At 46.4% G+C, this 21294-nt stretch overlaps 1 protein-coding gene across 1 annotated transcript in view; it reads left to right on the top strand.

The window, feature by feature from the left end:
• The first annotated feature begins 6336 nt into the window (after nt 1–6336).
• The window catches only part of KAZN (kazrin, periplakin interacting protein), a 1159438-nt gene continuing 1144480 nt past the window's right edge, over nt 6337–21294 (top strand). The window contains exon 1 of the mRNA XM_067017033.1: nt 6337–7240. Within this exon, the coding sequence (XP_066873134.1) occupies nt 7120–7240 (121 nt within the window). The 5' untranslated portion in view covers nt 6337–7119. The remainder of the gene's footprint in view (nt 7241–21294) is intronic.

Below are 21294 nucleotides of genomic sequence, written 5' to 3'. Positions count from 1 at the left end.
CTTTTTTCTCTTTGCAATTAATAAATACGTTGTGGGGACATAGTGTGAGATCCATTAATTTTAGCAGTCTTTGATGTTATTTGCCTGGATTATAACTATGAATGGCTATCAAATGGCACTTTTTCAATTACATAATTTTGAATACATTTATTGGTCGGTATTTTGCTGTAAAGAAGAGCTTTCTCTCTTAACCGTCTCTCTATACATGTATTTATGTATGTGTACATGTATGTGTGCATTTATCCATCCATCCATTTACCCATAGGACTGATAGGTTTCTGTTCAGTGGGGTTAACTTCATTATGAACAATTTTTATGCTCAAATTATCCTTGATTTGGACAGTGAACGCCCCTTTAAGCTGACTTCTATTTCTTTTTGGAATGTCTCCATCCGTCCTTGAGTATTTCCTTACTTTCTGGCTGAACAGGATGTCAAACTCTTCCTGTGTTTTCCTTGCCCCAGCCCTGGAATCAACGAGCTCTGGTTCCTTTTAGGGAAGAATGATATTTAGAGCCTAGATCTTGGTTTCTATGGAGTGTCCCTGCTCCCAGGCCCTCCCAGTGGACAGAATTAGGAAATATAGCACGTATAAACTGACATACTATGTACATACACACATCTAAATCCAGAGTAACTTCTGTTTATACATATATATATATATAAAACATATATCTGTAATCATGAGTTCACACCAATACTTACAGTTCCTATTTAACACCGTAAATTTGATTCTAGCTTTTCTCTCTTCTCTAACAGTGAGAAATCTGACTCCCATTATCTTAAATATGTTTACTTATTTGCTCAATCTCTCTCTTCCCCCCTCCGCGCCCCCATCCCACATGTAACCAATCTTTTGTTGCTGCTGCTGCTCTCTGTGTGGATGCCTTCCTCACCTCACTTGGCCTCTGTCCCTCATGCTCTCTCTCCTTACCTTACAAATGCCCCCTCATCTTGCTTGGGTTCTGACTCAGCACTGAGTTCCACCACTCACACCTTGGCATGGATTTCTTTCTCTCTGTCTTGTCCTATCTTTTGAAAGTATTTATTTATTCATTTATTTGGTTGTACCCGGTCTTTGTTGTGGCTCCAGGCCTCTTGCAGCTCCAGGGCTCCTTAGTTGTGGCAGGCGGGCTCCTTAGTTGTAGCATGCAAACTCTTAGTTGCAGCATGCATGTGGGATCTAGTTTCCTGACCAGGGATCAAACCTGGGCCCCCTGCATTGGGAGCACAGAATCTTATCCACTGTGCCACCAGTGAAGTCCCTTGTCCTATCTTTTGGATTGAGTGGAGTTATTCAGAAAGGAAGGAAGGAAAATAGATACCTGGTTATTTTTGATTCAGTGCTCAAAAGTATATATGGAATTATAGAAATAATATAAGACCTAGGGTTGATGGTGATGATGGTATTGCTCCAGAGAAACATTATTTACTTCTACAAGTTCTGTTGTGACAGAATAAAGGGAAAATATTATCTCTTTCTGGCCTGGATTTACTCATCAGTGGCTTCTGTAGCAAAGTAAAGGGTTATCCTTCTGAATGGATCTGTTTAAAAATTTAATTAAGTCCCTTTTGAGCTAATTACTATTTTAACCTTTGCCACCGTTAAGGTTATTACTAGGATAACTTAGTACCTAGTACTGCATCAAAACATGATTGTATAACAGTTGCTGTGAAGAACTGAAAACCCTCATGCACTGTTGGTGGGAGTGTAAAATGGTGTAGCCACTTTGGAAAACAGTCTGGTAGTTCCTCAAATGATTAAACATGAGTTACCATATGACTCAGCAATTCTACTCTTAGATATATATCCAAGAGGAATGAAAACAAGTGCCCATATAAAAAATGGTACACAATGTTTATAGCAGCAGTTTCATAAAGCCAAAATGTAGAAACAACTCAAATGTAATTCAGTGGATGAAGGGTTAAATAAAATGTGGTATATCCATACAATGGAATATTACTCAGCCATAAAAAGGAATGAAGTACTGATACTTGTTAGAAGTTGGACAAGCCTTAAAAACAGTATGTTGAGTGAAAGAAGCTAGATGCAAAAGACTGCATATTCCGATTCCATTCCTATGTCCAGAATAGGGAAATTTATAGAGATGGAAAGAAAGATTAGTGGAGGCTTAGGTTGAGCGGGGAAGAGGTGTGTAGCGAGTAACAGCTAAAGTTTCTGGGGTTTTTTGAGGTGATGAAACTATTCTAATCTTGACTGTGTTGATGGTTGTACATATTTGTGCATATACTAAAGCCAATGAATTGAACATTTTAGATGGGTGAATTACATGGCATGTGGATTATATTCCAATGAAACAGTTTAAAAACTTTGTAAAATGGAAGACACTTATTGTGACTTGCTGGGAGGTTGAGTCAACATGGAAGCTTTTGGGAATATGAGCTAACAGCACAACTTTTCAATGAAATAGGTAGTAGTTAGTTACAAAGCAGAGAACCAGTAGGATTGTTCATCTTGTAGATTACCTATTAATGGCTGTATTTTTTCTGGATATGTAATCTTGGGCAAAGCACTTGAATTTCCCTAAGACCACGTTTCCTGCTCTGGGATGGGGACGTGCTGGTATCTGCTATTAAATGAGAATGTCTGTGGAGCTCATAGTACGTCTCATGGCACGTAGCAGCTTCTACATAGTGGTATTTTGTTACGAAACATGAAGCATCAGAAAACAAGTAGCTCTGAGCCCAGTGTCACATTTTCCTAAGTTGTCCCTCAGTGTGCCCCTCCCCTTCTTTAATGGTTGGTGTGGTGACCCTGCACCTTTTGGGAGCTGTGGGTGATCACAGCTGATGGGGTGAGCCTGATCTGTCAGGGAATTGGCTCTTAACTCCACTGGGAGTATGAGTCTGAACAAAGTTGGGGAGTCTGACAAGGGAGGACAATTTCAGTCTGTAGAATTGAAAAGGTACCAGGGGAAATCTTAAAAATATAGATAGGACCATTGATTTGAAGTAGAGTAAATTTATATCTTTCCTAATCTAATGAGCCCTAAGTGAACTTTAAAACCTCTCCAGTATGACATGGCATTTAAAATAGTCTTGGCAAAAAATAAAATAAAATAAAATAAAATAAGTCTTTCCCAAATGACTTGTATGTGCCCAAATCCCCTCCCCCAACCCAATTCTTCTCCTTTTCCTGCTGTAAATTCCACTTCTCTCCTTAGATCCCTGTTCTAATACTCCATCCCATAAAGGTCCCCTGGAAAGTGCTAGCCCTCACCTATACATAATGGCAAGACCTTTCACGATCCATAATTCGCAAAGTGGTATGTGTTCCCAGTTGTTTGGGTAATTATTCTTTGTGTTTATCACATACATGGAGAGTCTGTGTTGCTTCTCACACAGTCTCCTCATCCCTCCCCTCCACCACTTTCCATGCTTCACTCCTATTCCATCTACCTGTGGCTAGCATAGCGTCAGGTATCAAAGAGATATTGAATAAATGATCTTTATCAACACAGAGGTAACAAAAATCCTGTAAGTCAGTTAATGTCTTTTCTAGTGTGGCTTTCTTTTGACTTTTATCTTTGGAGATGTTTTTGACACCTGAACACATCTCTGTGAGGAACAGACTTATATTGTCAGTGAATGCAAGCCAGGGTTATGCAGCAGGAAGGCATAGATCCCATATAAAGGGGGATCGGCTGCTCCAGCTGACTGCCAGCATGAGACATACAGGCACAGCACCATCAAATCTGACTTGTCTTGAAACATTTGAAATCCAGACTTCGTAAAATGTTGGCCGGTAACTCTAATATGTTAACATTGACAGCATAGTATGGGGAGATAAATAGAACAGGAGAGAGCTCAAGAATAGACTCATGTATATGGATATTTGATAGATAACGATAGTGCTGCCACAGCAGGGAAAGGATGGGGTGGGAAAAGATGTTTTTGGGAAACTGATTCACAATCTTGAAAAAAAACAAAGCTGGACCCTACCTTATACTAAATATAAAAGTAGGCCCTAGATAGACAAGGACTCAATGTAAAAGGTAAAACCATGAAGGAGGCTGACTTCATAGCCAAGGAGTAAGGAAGGATATTTTAAGTAAGACCCTCAAAACAGATGATAAGTCAGAAGAGCAATGGATTTGACCACATTAAAATGAAGTATTTCTTGTCAAGAAAAGAAACCACGAGCAAAGTTATCAGTTGATGACTGATTGGGAGAAGATATGGGCAAGGTCTAAATAGATATCTTGCAAAGTGAAGGAACCTGTGGTGCAAATCAATAGGAAAGTCAGAAATAGAAAAACAACTGGAAAAATGGGCAAAGGCTATGAATAGGCAATTTCCTGAAGAGGAAACCTCATTGGTTAATAATCTTTTCATAAAGTGGTCAACTTACTAATAATTAAGGACATCAGATCAAACCAATGAACTATGACTTTATACCCGAAGCGGGAATCTAGAAAGAGTGTAAACTGGCAGAGCCATTCTGGAGTGGTACTTGGCAGCATTGAATGAAATCAAATTTGCATATGCCTCTTTGAGTAAGTCCATTCCTGGGTATGTAAGCCAGGGAAGTTCTTGCACAGATCCATCCCTCCCAGTTCATGCCACTTAACTCTGGTGTAATTACCAGCGGTGGTTCCATTCATGCACTCTCAAAGTGTCCTGACTTGGATGATCTGTTGCCACGAAACATTAGGTGGCATCATTACTGTGTGGTTTACAGTAGCAGGGCTTAGGAGGCAACTCAGGTGCCTGGTACTAAGGGAGCAGACAGAGGAAATGTGTAGATTTAGTATATGAAATGCCATGTAGCAGTGAGAAGGAATGGACGAGGGGTACAGAGAAGGGAGGGCAAAAACATGGTTTTCCAAACAAGACGCATCTGCAGGTTGAATTAAGTGTATAAAGTTTTACCTTGGATTCTTATTTTAAAGACAGGGTTTTTTTTGTTTTTTGTTTTGTTTGTTTGTTTGTTTGCTTTTAGAGCAGTTCTAGGTTCACAGCAACAATAAGGAATGTACAGAGACTTCCCATATATCCCTTCCCTCCACACATGCACAGCGTCCTCCCATAATCAACATTCTCCACCAGAATGGTACCTTTGTTACAGCCGATGAACCTACACTGACACATCATTATCACCCAAAGTTTATAGTTTACATTAGGGTTCACTCTTGGCGGTGTACGTTCTGAGGGTTTGGACAAATGTGAAATGACATGTATCCATCACGCTGGTGTGATACAGAGAATTTTCACTGCCCTGAAAATCCTCTGTTCTCCTTCCAGTCATCCCTCCCCTCCCCACAACTCAGCTTGGATATTTTTCTAGTGGTGGCATAGTAGTCCATTGCTGGGCTGCGTTGAAACTTACATAGCTCCCAGACTTGGGAAGCTGATCCATTTCCCATCCTGTGTGTGGTTTCTGGTCTTCTTCTGACCTTAGCCCTTGGTTGTCTTAGACCTCAGTTGTCAGAGAGCATGGGCTCTGATGTCTTCTAATTTCATGACCCGGAGAAGAACCTCTTCTGTGTGAGAAAAGGGATCCTCAATGGTTCAAGCTACCCTAAACCATAAACACGAAGTAGGCTCCTTTAACTGTTTATTTCAAGGCTTCCTCTGCCTTGCCTTAACCATTCCAGGTAACCTTCCAACATCACTGAGCTGTACGTCGTTGGTGGCAAAGAGCTCTGATGGAAAAGGCTCCAGTTTGAGAGCCCTTCTGGACCACAAGTCCATTTGAACTTTACCTTCTGTATCTTAAATACAGAACAGGCAAATGGCTTTTCAACCAGAGGCCTCCTGGGGAAACAGACATGGGTGCTTTGCTGCTGCTGTGCTGTCACATTCTCTCTCTCCTGGAGGAGGTGGTGCTGCCAGTGTCCTGCCAGGGTTGCAGCCAGATCCCCAATGAAAGTATCCAAAATGGTGGCTGGAGATGATGCTGCATCTCTCTCTAAAGTTAGCAGCTTAGTGATCAGCAAGTGCGATAGCAGAATAAAGGCACAGCACCCCCTGAAACAGCTGTTGTAACCCTGGGAAAGGTATTTATCCCTCCCTTCCTCCCTTTCCAGAGAAACTGCCCTTTGGGGTTGGACCAGGGGACTGGTTGTTCTATGCACAGAATGGGTCTGGTTTGGCACAGATGAGGCACCCAGGCCACCTCTTTGTCACCGGAGTGCCATGGGGGATGTAGGGCATTTTCCGTCCCTTCTCTTCTTGATCTTTGGATTTTATTGCTGGCATTCTCCTCTCCCGTGTCTGATACTTCCTGGGCTGTGAGCATGAAGAGGTTACAGCAGCCGGGTGCCTGCTGGGCTGAGTTAGCACTTCCCTCTGCATCCAGAAAAGGGGTGGCGGGATGGGCTGGGGGGAGGCCCGCTGCAGTAGGTCGGAGCAGGCTGTTTAACCACGTCTCCCTCCCCTCCCCAGAGCCCGGCGAGGAGGGGGACGCCGAAGGGAAAGGCGACCATCTGGAGTGAAGGATGAACCGCGGGCACGTCGGTGGTCCAGAGCTGCAGAGTGCCCGCGCTGCGCCCGCTTCCTGCGCGCTCCCCGCCTGCGTCTGGCCGCCCAGGGGCGCGCGGGGCGCGCGGACCCCGGACAGCGGCACTTGGGCTCAGGGAGGACCGAGACCGGGGCCGGAGCCGCAGGAGCCGCGGGCCTGCGAGACCAGCTCCCCGGGGAGCCCGAGGCAGCCTCGCTCTAGCCCTCCCTCCCGGCAGGAGCCGCCGCGGAGCCGGCAGCGCTTTTCCTGCAGCAGCTGGCGTTGGGACGTGGCTGGGGCCGAGCTCTCCCCAGCGGCCACCGGGCTGAGCGGCTCCCTGGACTCGGCCCCCTCCAGGTGACCCAGTCACCCCGACCCCGGCTACGAGGAAACAACGCCTGTGGGAGAGAACTTAGATTTTGCTTTTGCACCTAACTCCTGTAGCTGTGCAAGCTCTGCGGAACCGTGTAAGGTTTCATTTTGCACTTGACTAGTGTTTGAGAAAAGCTGCAGGGACTGGGCAGTGAGAGGAAGAACCTTATAAACTTTGGGGGCGGGGACATTTTCTTGGAAGTGACAAGTAACCTCGGACCTACAGTGCCTGGGCCCGTGACGTCATCCTCCGTTCAGACACTCTGAAGGGTCTGGACGCTGCTCCATGACCAACACCAAAGACTCCAGGAGAGCCATGGAATCTACGCTGGCGACATCCAGTGCTGCCACCGGCCCGGTCACCTTCTCCCACGTCTTCGGTCAGCAGTGCCAACTTATGGAAGCAGGTAGGAAGTGTGTCCTGTGGGAAGTGGGGCGCTCCAGGGTCCCCAGAGGCAGAGGCCCGTGTGTCTGCGTGCCTGTCTGTCTCATCTCTGCCGCGATGTGATTTGGAACGTGAGGTTCAGCTAACCAGCGGCGTGCCTGCCCGGCACGTTCACTGTAAAGTTTCTAGGATGTGCCACAGGACTGAATGGGCCGCCTGGGCTGGGTAAGTGAGGGCTCCTGTTGGTCTCGCCACCTCTTTTCTCTGTGGTTACCCGGGGGATGCGGGAAGGTGCGTCAGGAGGGACCTGATGACGTCGTGGATGTGGTCATCGTTTGGGGGCAACAGCCAATCCTAGACTATGTAGTTGCCTCTCTGTCAACTTGCCTCTCTGCTGAGAGTGGTGGTGAAGCTGTGCCACTCCAGTCACCGTTGGAGTAACTTAGGTGCTCATGAAAGGGTCCACCCGATCAGCGTCTCCCAGCCCTTTGCTCTGCTGTGGGCATTCCTCACTAGCCTTGGCTCTTCCAAAAAAAAATCACATTTTATGCGGAGTGGAGAACTTGGCATGGGCTGCAGCCTTACCCTCTGCCAGCCATCTTGCTAGGATGTGCATTTGGTCGCAAAGAAAACCAGGTTGGGGGAATGGCTGGGTGCAAATGGTCACCGTGGTGGAACCCACAGGCTTGATCTGTGCTTACGATTATGCTGGAGTCACACAAGACACAGGATGCCTGCTTCCCCACTTTCTCAGAGTTCATTCGTCATTGGGAAGAGAGCCATGTGTTTCTCCAGGGGTTTCCTGGGTATGAAAGTGTTAGTTGTGCATTTTGGCTGTGAGTCTCTGGAAGGTGGGGGAGGAGTCTGGGGGCTTGAGTCGGTGTTTGCATAACCTTGGAAATTGAAGACCCTACCCCTTTCCCTTGGGAATCTGTCTCTAGCTGTAAAACAAGAGAACTGGACTTGAGCCTGCCTGTTCCATCCAGGCCTTAGATTCTGTGAACTCAGAGGAGCTCAGTGCAATGGAGAAAACAAACTCGAGCAGTTTTTAAGGATGGGATGTGTTTGCGCAAGGTGGAGGCTCATGGACTAAGTGAATGAGGGCTCTGAGATGTACTGCCTGGATTTGAGTCCCAGCTTCACCTGTTACAAGCTGTGTGACCTCAGGCAACTTACTTAGCTTCTCTGCACCTCAGCTTCCTCATCTTTTAAAATGCGGATAGCAGGCATTACCTCATAGAGTCATTGCAAAGATTCAACATGTTAATACATGGAAAGCCTTAGAACTGTGCCTGGTGCCCAGCCAGCACTGTTTTAGTGTCAAGTGTTTGTTAGTGTTTCTAGGAGATGTGGGGGACAGTGGGCAAAGATCCTTCCAGGGCCCGGTCAAGGCATCTCTGTTTGCAGAGAGCATAGCTGCCTGTGGTTCTAGAAGATCAAAGCACTGATCACGCCCCTCTCCACCTACAGTTTGATTCTGGTTTGTCCAGAAGTTTGAGAATCTCCCACTGCGTATACACGAGGAATATTTGACCTACAATAGCTTAAGTGCCTCTACTTTTACGTAAGGAGGAGGGCTTGGGGGTTTTCCTGGACTGAAGTTTCACGCACCTTTCTACTTTCTCTGGGGTTACTGTGGGAAGGCAGATTGGATTTCTGAAGTGCCCTCTGCGTTGTCCCCTGTGGCTTTATACTCTAAGCTTTTGGAGGCACCCAGGCCTAAATCAGGTCATGAAATCCTCTGTCTCCTTTTTAAAAAAATCCTTTATGTCAAGAGAGCAGTGCAACACGGAATAGTAACGACCAGCAGTCTCAAGGGAGAACTCTCTCCTTGAAGAAATGAAAAGAGGAATAATTAACCTCTAAGTCAAAAGCCTTCACTCAGTTAGCCGAAGGGGATTGAGAGCAAACACTGAGATGTCTCCAGCCAGGCATTTGCAGTCCGGTTGGTATCACAAGTGAGATCTTCAATGAATGTGAAAACGATTCCACGACTTCAGGGGCTCACAGCCTGTGTTCATCATGTCTGTTCCCGAGTGAGAGGCGCATACATTCACTGAGCACCTACTAGGTGCTTTCTCTGCACGGTACCCAGAACCGCAGAATCCAAAGAGTAAGTCATAGCCTTTCCTCAAGGAGAAGATGATCTAGTTGGTGTAAATGTAAAGCATACTGAAGGAAAGAGAATTATGCGGGATTTGACTTTTTCATGATTCCATTTCTGAGCAGCCCTTGCTATATATTTTACATAAACTCTCGTACTTAATTTTCAAAGCCCCTAAACAATTTCCATAGGCAAAGGAAATACTCAGGGGTTGCCTGCATGCCCATGTTTATGCAGCAGGAAAGTAGCAAAGGGGAAGGTGAACCCTGGTCTGACGCCTATCCCTGTGCCTTTAACTTCTACAGCATGTGGTCCCCTCTGGGCGATGACTTGGGTTAATCTTTTGTATCTGTAAGTATCTTGTGTTTTAGGAGAAGGTGATTCCTGAGAGATGGAGCGGTCCAAGGTGCTTAGTGGGGTGGAGGTGGGGGAAATGGGCATAAAAGGGCACATTGAGTTTAGGGCGGCAGGGGTGGACCCCTGGCAGTAAGGGTGTAACTGGGCATGGGTGGGCCCAACGAGAACTCCGACCCAGTTAGCAGTAATGGGATTGTGAAGGCCGCAGTGGGGCCGTAGAAAGAGTATGGCATTCTTTCCCATTCAATCCCAATTCGGCTGTTTTGCTGGTATGTGAACCTGATAAACCCCAAAGCCCTGGACTAGGGGTTGGCAAACTACAGTCCTGAGGCCAAATCTGGCCCACAGCTTGCTTTGGTAAATAAAGTTTTATCGGTACACAACCATGCGCATTCATGTACATTTTGTCGGGCTACTTTTGTGCTATTCCAGTAGAGTTGAGTAGCTCTGACCCAGACCATGTGGCCTGCAGAGCCGAAAATATTTACTACCTTACCCTTTACAGAAAAAAGTGTGCTGAGCCCTGCTCTAGGCAAACATCTGTAGCACAGAATCGGGGTAGACAGAATTTGGGGTGGGGGACAATGTAAAAGGGCTCAAGCCTGAGAATTTGGCTCTGACACATGCTTCCTTGCTGGCACTTTTGATGCTACGTGGTGCCTTGGCTTTTTCATATCCTCCCTCATTGCACCATACACACATATAGTAGAGGTTGCTTCAGGAAGTATTTAGAGTAGATCTGAAAGTCTTGGGAAGAAGAGAGTTCCCACCGTGTGTCCAGATCCGTAGTACCTGAACTGGGCAAGATCACACCTGCCTCCTTTTCATGGCCACCTGGCAGGGAGATGGTGAGTTTCCTACTTAATGGGTGAAGTTTAGATGTTGGCAGATGTGGGACTTAAACCTTAGTCAGCCAACCCCAAAGCCTGTACCCCAAAAAAGGCAATCCTCTGGCATCTGCAAAGGGTTCTTAAAGAAATGTGTCTTGTCTTTCTCAGGGATTCGGAGGAGAGAGCAACGTTCCAGCTCTTTCATTGGCTTTGATTCTGTCGCCCATCCTTGTCTGTCTCCATGGCCCTTTGCCCCACTCCAGAACGGGTAGTCCTGTGGCATTAATTCTCTTCTCTTTCTAACCCCCCAACCCAAATTTCTTCCCCTTTCCTTTGGCCCCAAAATGGAAGGTGAGGTGTTAGCCTCACCTATGCAAGCATGACTGACGGCGGCTGCCACTCTCTAGCCTTCCTACCTCACCTTCTTCAGGTGGGAGCCTAAGGCCACATTACCAGCCAGGCCACTGGTTGACCTCACGGTATCCTGCATCACTCTGGTTTCCAGCTGTTTCTAGCATTTTACTCAGGATGTTGGGAGAAACTCCGAGGGGATGAGCTGTATAGACTCAAGCTGGTGTGCTGTGCATCTCCACGTAGCCTCCTTGGACCCCAAAATGTTTGACCAGGGTGCCACTCTGACCTGATGTTTGGTCGTGTCTCTGCTGAGGACTCTTGACTCATCTCTCAGCCTGACAGTCTGTTGTTTGGGGGACTCCAGCTTGCAGGCCGTGGCTGCTGGTGACTTCATCTCTTGCTGGGACTTGCTACGCTGCCCCTGTGTCATCCTAGTTGATTTCCAACCTGTCCCATTTGGGTAGAGAGCATTTCCACAGGGTTACTTTGCTTGACCAGAAGGATTAAAGTCATTCTGGCCAATATGTCCTGCTGACGCTGCATGCATCCAGGCACAGCTCAAGGGGGAGGGTGGAAGGGAGGAGAGGACAGGAGGGTGACAAGACTCGAGCTCCTGGACAGCTGCTGTTCTGCATTACCTCTGAGTTGCAGCTCAGAAGCTACTCACAATGTTTCCCATTTTTATCATTAGTTATGGATCAGTCCTCAGCTCCTTACCATGTAGAAACTCAAACAAATGCAAGTCATGTCTGTCTGTCTGTCTCATAAGTCAGGCCGGTACCTGGAGCTAGGGTCTGGTCATCTTTTGACTTTATTACCTTGTTCCTTCTGAAGGCTGTCAGCTGAGCCCCCTTTCCTGCCTTTCGAACAATATAGGAATCTATCTGGATATGTAACCCGCATGCATTTGGAAGCTCCTTGCCATAGTTATAAGCAAGAGAGGAGAGAACTGCTTTATTGCATCTGCTATGAGGCGAACATGGTGGTGGTTTTGCAACAGCTAAACAGATAAAGATGACTAAGCAAAGAGGAAAGAGTTCTGTTTCCTATCTTTTCACCTATGGGAATGGGAACACAGTTTTAAGGTTTCCTTTTAGATCCCCAAGGAGTGGTCGCCTAGGACCTGCCTGGATGTTTCTCCAGTGGGAACAGTATGTTTTGACATTCAAGACAAGGAATTACCATAGTGACTGCTGGCAATCGAGTATAACCATAGCTGACGCTGATTGGGTGCTTATTCTGGGATGGTCATTATGCTACATGCTTACATGTTACATCCTTGTCACATCCTCATAAGGCAAATAAAATCATCTCCTTTTTTTTTTTTTTTTTTGCGGTACGCGGGCCTCTCACTGCTGTGGCCTCTCCCGTTGCGGAGCACAGGCTCCAGACGCGCAGGCTCAGCGGCCACGGCTCACGGGCCCAGCCACTCTGAGGCATGTGGGATCTTCCCGGACAAGGGCACGAACCCGCATCCTCTGCATCGGCAGGCGGACTCTCAACCACTGCACCACCAGGGAAGCCCCATCTCCATTTTTATTTTTTTTTCTTTTTTTGTAGTACGCGGGCCTCTCACTGTCGTGGTCTCTCCCGTTGCGGAGCACAGGCTCCGGACGCGCAGCCTCAGCGGCCATCGCTCACGGGCCCAGCCGCTCCATGGCACGTGGGATCTTCCCGGACCGGGGCACGAACCCGTGACCCCTGCATCAGCAGGCGGACTCTCAACCACTGCGCCACCAGGGAAGCCCCCCATCTCCATTTTTTAGATGAGGAAACTAAGGTCCATAAAGGAAAGTATTTCTCTTAACGAGTTAGTGGTTGATCCAGGATTCGAATTCAGGCATCCGAATTCCAACTGTCTGCTTATTCCTGTTCTTCCATCCAGACTCTGTCAAATTTCCCTTCTCCTCTAGGAATTCATCCCCAGAAATGTTTGCTGAACATCTGTGCCAGCAAATGAATGAATGTTTGCTGAATGAATGTGGAATCTGCAGTAACTAGAGGTACTGAAGGTACCATCCATCCTCCAGGAGTTTGTAGCTTAAAGTGGGAGTGACCTATGTCTTCTGTGTTTTCACAATACTATTCATAATGTGTTGTGTTGTGATTCCTGTTCATCAGTGGCTTCCTTATTAGACTCTCAGCTTCCTGAGGTCAGGAACTGTCGTCTTGGTTGTCTTAGAGTCCTCCAGACCTCGGATGGTGTTTTCATCAGTAAGACGTTGACATGTCTGTTTTAAACCAAACCCTTTGTCCTTTTTCAAGATGGCTGTCATCCCCATGAGAAGCTGTTAGCACAATAAAAGGGTGCTTGTGGAATCTGGCAAAATAAAATTATGGTTATTTTCATTTTCTTTCTCAAGACTATTCTTCATAGCCCTCAAGTTAGCTGGCAGAATCAATGGGGAAAACCATTTATGCCAAGAGTCCCTTGGGCTGATCAAATTGAGTACTTTTAACTCCAGGCTCTTAAAGGGAAAGTGGCCGACTTGTTGGGCATAGGGGTCAAGTGGTGGCACCTGCGGTTCATTGTCCTGTTCAGTGTCTCCTCTCTGCCTAATCTTCCATTTTCAGTCCAAAGATAGGGTTTTCTCAGCACCCTGGTTATCTCCTTAGGATGTAGGTACTATCAGCAACATCCCTGGACCATACCTTGACCTCAGAAGTTCCCACCAGTGGGGCTTGTTTGAGGGGAAAGCAACAGGGGCAAGCTGGATCCTTACAGCCTTGGAATAAGCGGGGACTTGTTATTAGTATAGACTTAAGAGCTCAGTTGTTTGCGTTCAAAACCCGGTTCTACTGTTCATTAACTGTGCGACCTCAGGCAAGTACCTTAACCTCTCTGTGCCCTGGTTTCCTCATCCGTAAAATGAGGATGATGTTTTACCTACTTCATGGGGTTGTGTGGGTCTGACAATGAGTTGACACGTATGAAGTGTCTATCACAGTGCCTGGCACCGAATGCATAATGTATAAACATCTGCTGTCTTGTCTTAGTTGGCTCAGGCTGTTATAACAAGATGCCATAGAGTGAGTGACTTAAACAAAAAACATTTTTTTCTTACAGTTCTGGAGGCTGAGGAGTCCAAGATCAGGGTGCCAGCAGGTGTGGTGTCTGGTGAGGGTCCTCTTCCTGGTTTGCAGACAGCTGTCTTCTTGCTGTATCCTCACATGGCCGAGAGCAGAGAGAGAAGCAGGCTCTCCTGTCTCTTCTTAGAAAGGCACCAATCCCATTCATGATGGCTCCACCATCATGACCTCATCACCTCCCAAAGACTCCATCTCCTAATACCATCACCAACATATGAATTTTGAGAGGACACAGACAGTTCACAACACTGTCATTATTGTTATTTCTTGTTAGCACGTCTGCTCTATCTTGCTTAGTGAGACAAAGTTTAAAATTAAATTAAAACATTCTTTGTGGTCATGTGTTTCAGACTAGTAAAAAGTGGCTACTTTTTCCCCTTGGCTAGTCATTACAGTTAAAAAAAACACAAACTCAATGATAGTTCTTTCTTTGACTCCCAAGGTCAGGAATCAACAGATCTATGAGAACTTCCATCCACCAGTCACCAAACAGTGTTTGTTTACAGAAGGTCTGCAGTGGACCCAGTGTACCTGGAACAGTTCTGTCTTTCTTCCTGTTATAATTATTAACAGCACCTACATTCATTCTCAAGCATGTGCTCATTTGCATGATAAATTATATGGTCAGTCTTAATAAGGGCCATCTGAATAAATAAAATTCAAATGTTACTTAAATGAAATGTGGAGCATCTGATCTTGGAGGAAGCCATATAAGGTTAAAAGACAGTCAGCAGAAGAAGTGAATGTTTGGTTTGGAACAGGGGCCAGACAGGTCAGGTGAGCTGAGCGCCACTTCTCAGCAGTTCCAGGAGGGCTGCCGATGTCACCAGATCTTATTCTCCAACCTAGAGTCCCGATGTTCCTATAAAACTTCTCAGTTCTTGGATGTGTATTACCAAATGTATGATTCTGGATTCTGGAGGGTCAGACTCTGACAGCTGTGTCCTGTCCTGACCCTGGACCACAAGTTTACAGTCTCTGGTTCAAGCCATCTGTTCTCGTCAACAGGGCTCTCGTTCCAGTTTGTAGGCTCCTTCCGGCGTGAGTGGTAGGCCTACTGTTTGCTGTCCCATCCCCTACCTTTCCTTGAGTAACAAAAGAGCTGTAGATTGAGGCTCCCACTCTGGTTCTTGTCCATATTCCCTTGCACAGCAAATGTGGTCTTGCTGGGGCCAAGGAGTGCCCCAGGCCCGGGGCCTTTAGACCACTTGTTCATGAGATAGCCTACACTTTGATAAATATGCTTTACTTGAGCTATGGGTGTTTCCTCCCTTATCTTACTCATGGGAACCTGGAGAAGACTTGGCTGCAGATAGAGAATAGGAATAAACAGAAGGAACATAATCTGGAGGCTCCAAGACGTTCCTGTTTTGGATGTGAGGTTGTGCCCGTCCAGAGTGGGCAGGTGGGAGCCGCCACAAAATGGAAGGTCTTAGCCAGACCATTAATGCACTGTTCCCAAGAAGCCCCGGGGGGGGGGTGGTCAGGAACAGAGCTGGCTCTCTGCTCTTGATGGTGGCACAGAAGGACAAGGGGGGCATCTGAGATTTGGTGAGTTCGTGGGCATAGCTGAGTAAGAAGGGAAATGACCCATTTGTAGAATATATTAGAGACCCCACTGCGCCCTCCGTGTGCTCTTCAGAAAGCGCTGGGATTAAATGACTGGTGGGTTTCTCATTGGAAGGTGGCTTAGGTGGGAAGAGCCCACCAAGCAGGCGGACTGTGAAGGTGCTCTTTCTTGCCTAGGGCATACTTAGCTTTCACACTCGATCTCATTTTTGGACGTGTTCTCATTAGGTCCTATGTGGTTACGTGTTCCAGCTTCTGGAAAACTTAAAGTGTTGATTCTTCTCGTCTGTGATCCCAAACCTTCTACCAGATAAACCTTTAAATTGAGGGCAAAGCTCTTAACCAGGCAATATTCCTCTGCCTCTCCCCAAATGAAATGGAGTGGCTTTAGGTGTAAAGTATCTGAAGGGAAACAGTCTTCCGTGATGGTCCTCCTCCGATGTGGCTGGAGGGTGAGTGAAGCCCTGCCACAATGAGAATTGCCAGACAGCAAAAAGTAAGGAGGGTTTCCATGCTGGAAAATGGGAAACCTCAAAGCAGTAAGGATTACTTGAAGACTTAAAACTGACACTGTGATGTTTGGAGTAGGAGAGACTGTAAAAGACTGAGAACATGTCAAAATAATATACTAGTGATGTACTAGGATTCTCACCTTCCCATTCCCACCCCCACCTTTCATAGTGGTGACATTTGGACCTTGACAGATAACCCATTTCCGGTTTTGTTATAGTCTTAAACCACATCTTTCTTTTAGACATCAGCTCCTTTGACCAATTCCAATCTCACCAGCTTTTCTAAGGATGTAAGGAATAAACTAGATGAAACAGATATAGTCTTGGTTTTTCCCAGAAAGGTCAATGTGCTTTCACTGGTGCTTTGTATCAGCTATCCTCTCTGAGCTATTTACTTCTATTTTAATCTACAGGGTCTAGTGTCAGTGCCATTAGGAGGGAGACGCAGCCTCAGACACCAGTGGGGAGATCAGTCCAGCGGGTTCCCATCTAAGGAAGAAGACAAAACTGCAAAAGCAGTCAAGCGCCCAGGCCGGGCTCCACTTGCATTTCAGGACTTCCTGAAACTTGAAATCTTCTCTTTGATCTTCCTGAAGTCATTATCAGTTACCCATAGTGAGGACACTTGAAGAGAGGACTGGTTAGAGAACAGGAGGTAAAGGAAGAAGGGAGGAGATTGTTTCCATCCCTACTGGTCCAGAGAACTAGAAGAGGGGTGATGAGGCGTGGGAAGAGAGCCAGTTTTGGGGAAAGGGAGTGTCTTGGCCTTGATCCCTAGGTGAGAAGTGAATCTAAGAAGGAATTTATGCAGGGGGGGGGTTCCTCTGAATTTCTGCAGTGACTGCAGCCCTGGTCAGGAGCCCCAGGGGAGACAGGACTTCAGGAAGTGGTCAGAGCCCCCTGGCTTTGATCATAAGAGACATGTGGGCCACCCCTCAAGGCTATGGGAGACCCAGACTCTACCAGGGAAAACAGAAAGGTCTGTTTGGGTACGAGGCGGGGTCTACCACCTGATCAGAGCTCCAAATGAAGCCTCCAAAGGGCTGCGTGCAGGAATTAGGATTTGGTCTAGCCAGAGGAGCAGAGGCTGGGCAAGCAGGAGACAGAGCTGGGACGTTCCCTGGGACACTAGAGGCACATCTAACATCCCAGCACACACCTTTGTCAGCACAGAGGAAGTCTACAGCATGGAGACGGGTGAAAAAGGAAATAGTACCTTAGGAAGAGAACCCTCACACCTCCTCCCAGCCTCCAATGGTCAGCACCTCCACTGCCAGTTAAGCAGGGAATATTGAAGGGAGAGCACCAGGGTATGAAGAGTTGGATTCTAGAGACCAGGCCAGTGACAGCTGAGATGGTCAGAAATGGTTGGGACCAGTCTACAGAAAGGACTCTGTAGAAGGATCTCCACATTTTTTAGTTTCATTGTGTCCAGTGTTATTGAATGAGATCAGCTGGATATAGATTTCTAGGTTGGCTTATTTTACTCTCAGCATTTTGGGGATGACATTCTTCTGGCTTCCACTGTTACTGTCAGCCTCTATTGATTTTTGGGTCATTTCTCTGTAGGTGACTTGCCCTTATGAATTTGCTTTTAAAATATTTGTCCTGTAAGCTATGTAGTTTTACTACAACATGTCTGGGGATGGATCTCATTTTATTCATCCTGTTTGGGGTTTGTGCTTCTCAGATCTGAAGGTTGATGTCTCAGTTCTGGAAAATGTTAAGCCACTTATTTCTTTGAACACTGATTCTCTCCCATTCTTTCTATGCCCCACTCCCACTCCCCTTAGAAAATCCTTGGAGACCTGAATTGGACTTCTCAATCTGACCTCTTTTTCATATTTTCCATTTTTGTCTTTTGGCTGTATTCTGAATAATGACTTAAAATTATCTTCTGTTTCATTAATTTTCTTTCTAGCTGTGTCTAATCTTCAGCCTAACTGAGGCAATCAGTTTTTCATTTAATGTCTTTTTTTTAAAAAAACTTCTAGATGTTCTATTTGAGCAGTTTTCAAATCTTCCAGGTACTCTTTTCTTTTTTTTAAAAAAGTAATCTCTTGTCTTACTTGCTCTTGATTTTATATTTAATCTATTTAACCATTTAAAATCATGTTTATCTGAAAAGGAGTTTTATAATCCATTTCTGGCATTCTTGGGTATAGTTCTTCTGTTTTTCTCTTGACTCATGTCCAGAATAGCTTATTACCTCATGTACTTTATTTTTGTTAACTACAATATTTTATTTTATTTTTAAAAAAATTTTTATTAAATTATAGTTGATTTAAAATGTGTTAGTTTCCGCTGTACAGTGAAGTGAATCAGTTATACATATACATATATCCACTCTTTTAAAAATTCTTTTCCCATATTGGTCATTACAGAGTATTGAGAAGAGGTCCCTTTGCTACCTCATGTACTTTGTACATTTGGATTTTGAGCTCATGTTTGGGGTTTTATCTGTGAGATACCATTACCATAGGTAATGTGAATTTTTGAGCTGGGGACTTCCTCAATCCCCTCCAGCCCAGGTAATATAAATTTGAACCCAAACCCATTTGAGAGCAGGCTTGGGGTAATGAGCTATTAAGGAGATCACCTTCTCAGCCCTCTCAATCCAGGACTCAGACCCTGTCTCCCTTTGCTTGTGTGTGGACCTTTATCCAAGTCCCCTCATTCCCTGATGGTGAAGCCCTCTAAGGCTGGTGTGTGAGTATGTGTCTGTGTGTTGCAGTTCTAACTCCTCTATCCCAGCATAACCTGAGCCTGTGTGACCTGCCCCATGTGCCAATACAACTCTAGCATCCACTTTACAAGAGCAGCAGATGCCTCTGAGCAGCCCAGGTGACAGTGCATGCTATCACTCTGGTTTTCAATTTTATATTTCTTTGTTGTTTTGTGGATGTATTAGTTTCCTGTGGCTGCTGTGACAAATTACTACAGGCTTGGTGGCTTAAGCAACACAAATTTATGCTCTCACTGTTCTGGAAGCCAGGAGTCTGAAATCAGTATCACTGGGCTGAAATCAAGGTGTCACAGGGCTGCACTCTCTCCAGCCTCTAAGGGAGGATCTGTTCCTTGTCTCTTCCAGGGTCCTGTGGCTGCTGACATTTCTTGAAATTGTGGCCACATCACTCCAATATCTGCCCCCATGGGTACATTGCTCCTTCTTTTCTGTGTGTGAGATCTCTCTCTCTCTCTCTCTCTCTCTCTCTCATAATGACACTTGCGGTGGCATTTAGGGCCCACCTGGGTAATCCAGAATATTCTCTTATCTCAAGATCCTTAACTTTATCAGATCTGCAGAGAGCTTTTTTCCCAAATAACAGTTACAAATTCCAGAGATCTTTTGGGGGTCCATTTTCAGCCTTCCACAGGAGATTTCCCTAACTTTGAGAGCTCAGCTTTGTGTTTATTTATTTATTTTTAAAGATTTATTTATTTAATTTTGGCTGTGTTGGGTCTTATTTGCGGTGCATGGGCTCTTTGTTGTGGTGTGCAGGCCTCTCTCTAGTTGCGGTGTGTGGGTTTTCTCATCTTCAGTTGTGGCGTGCAGGCTCCAGGGCGCGTGGGCTCTGTAGTTTGTGGCACACGGGCTCTAGTTGAGGCATGCGAGCTCAGTGGCTGTGGTGCAGGGGCTCAGCCGCCCCGCCACCCATGGGAATCTCAGTTTCCTGACCAAGGATTGAACCCGCGTCCCCTGCATTGTAAGGCAGACTCTCCACCACTGGACCACCAGGGAAGTCCCTCGGCTTTGTATTTATAAGGATGCTCATTATATTTCCAAATGTTTTGTAGCATTTTTTTTCTAGTCCACTGTATTCCCTGGGAAAGAAATGCACCAAATAACCTCAAGGCTGGAGAGAGAAATGCACAACCCACTGTGGTGGGCAGTTGCTCAGAGGGCCAGAGGATGAAGATGTTAAGGTGTAGGTGCTGACTTGTGCTAGGGATGCACTTCTGAAACCCTGTGGGGCAAAGGGCTGGGCTTAGCTCATGCTAACGCGATGCTGCTCTCTGGAATGGCTAGAATGGCCCAAGTTCCCCTGGTCCACCTCTCCCCAGTCTTCGGTTCGCTTTGACCCAGTCCAGACTTTGCCTCTTGGCTTTCATATGTGTGCAGCTGATCCCAGTTTCTGCTCCCACCTGAGTCTTAGCATATGCCCTTCTGGCAGCCAGTAACAAACCTTGAGTCAGTTCCTTGTTATCCCCTTCGCTTTAGAGACTGGACCAGACATGTGCCCTGGAGTGTCTCGGGAACTCACTCTGTGTCAGTTGGGCATGGCCAAAACCAGAGCCAGGCAGGACCGGACCTGAGCGTTATTTCAGAGTATGCCTCCTCTGCAGCTAAAGGTATCTCACCCACAGGAGAGAGCTGAATGCAATGCCTGAAGATTCTCTCCTGATGCAAATCTTCATCCCTAGGGACAGTCAGGCAAACTCACCAAAAGTGTATGTCATGCTACTTGTGACTCTGGAAAGTAAGACTTCAGCTTGTGTGTGAAGGCACTTGCAAAGATAAACACCCTGTCCCCTTAGGCGATGAATGGAGTAGTTATGGTGAGCTGTCTGCCTCCATACACTCAGAGGGAAGAAATAGCCTGCGTGGGTACCTTTTGTTCCCACCTCTCTTGAAGTTGTGTTCCTATCCTAAGTTTGTGGCTAAACCTTGATGAAGAATGTTTTTACAGCTGGAGTTCCTCCCGAGAGGTCATCTCTATCATGAAATAGACCACAGGGCACCCTCTCCAGGCTGGAGATGTACTATATGTGTCTTCCACCAGTATTAGGGGTTAATTGTCTGTGTCTCCCCGCACTGAAATTGAGTGACCCCTGAGGAAGCCCCCCTGGGAGCTGTGCCAGGAGTTTGGCAGGGTGGGGTCTAGGGCCTGAGTTCAGTGTTAAACCAGCAGGCACTGGCAGAGAAGACCCCTGCCCAGGGCTCCAGGCCCAGGCATGGCAGGAGCGGCGGCAGGATTTGGGGCAAGCCTTCTAAAGGGGGTGCGTGTCGAGGAGCCTGTGTGTGTGTGTTGCGGGGGGCGGGGGAAGGTGGGTCAGGAGTTCCTGGAATGACCTATGCTGACATCACCTGGGTCCCTGCTGCCCTCAGGTCCAGGCCCTCCTCTTTGAGAGGAGATGCTGAAGGTAACCAGTCCCCAGAACCAGTGATGGTATCTCCTTGTCCAGCAGCCCTTTCACGAAACAATCCAAACTTTTGCTGTCCTCACCCAGTTTCATAATGTTTTCTCAGAAACAAGGC

This window comes from Kogia breviceps, chromosome 1, assembly GCF_026419965.1.
Source record: "Kogia breviceps isolate mKogBre1 chromosome 1, mKogBre1 haplotype 1, whole genome shotgun sequence".
In the NCBI taxonomy this organism is placed as follows: Eukaryota; Metazoa; Chordata; class Mammalia; order Artiodactyla; family Physeteridae; genus Kogia; species Kogia breviceps.
Note: the sequence above shows the minus strand (reverse complement) of the source record. Positions and strands in the feature narration are given on the sequence as shown.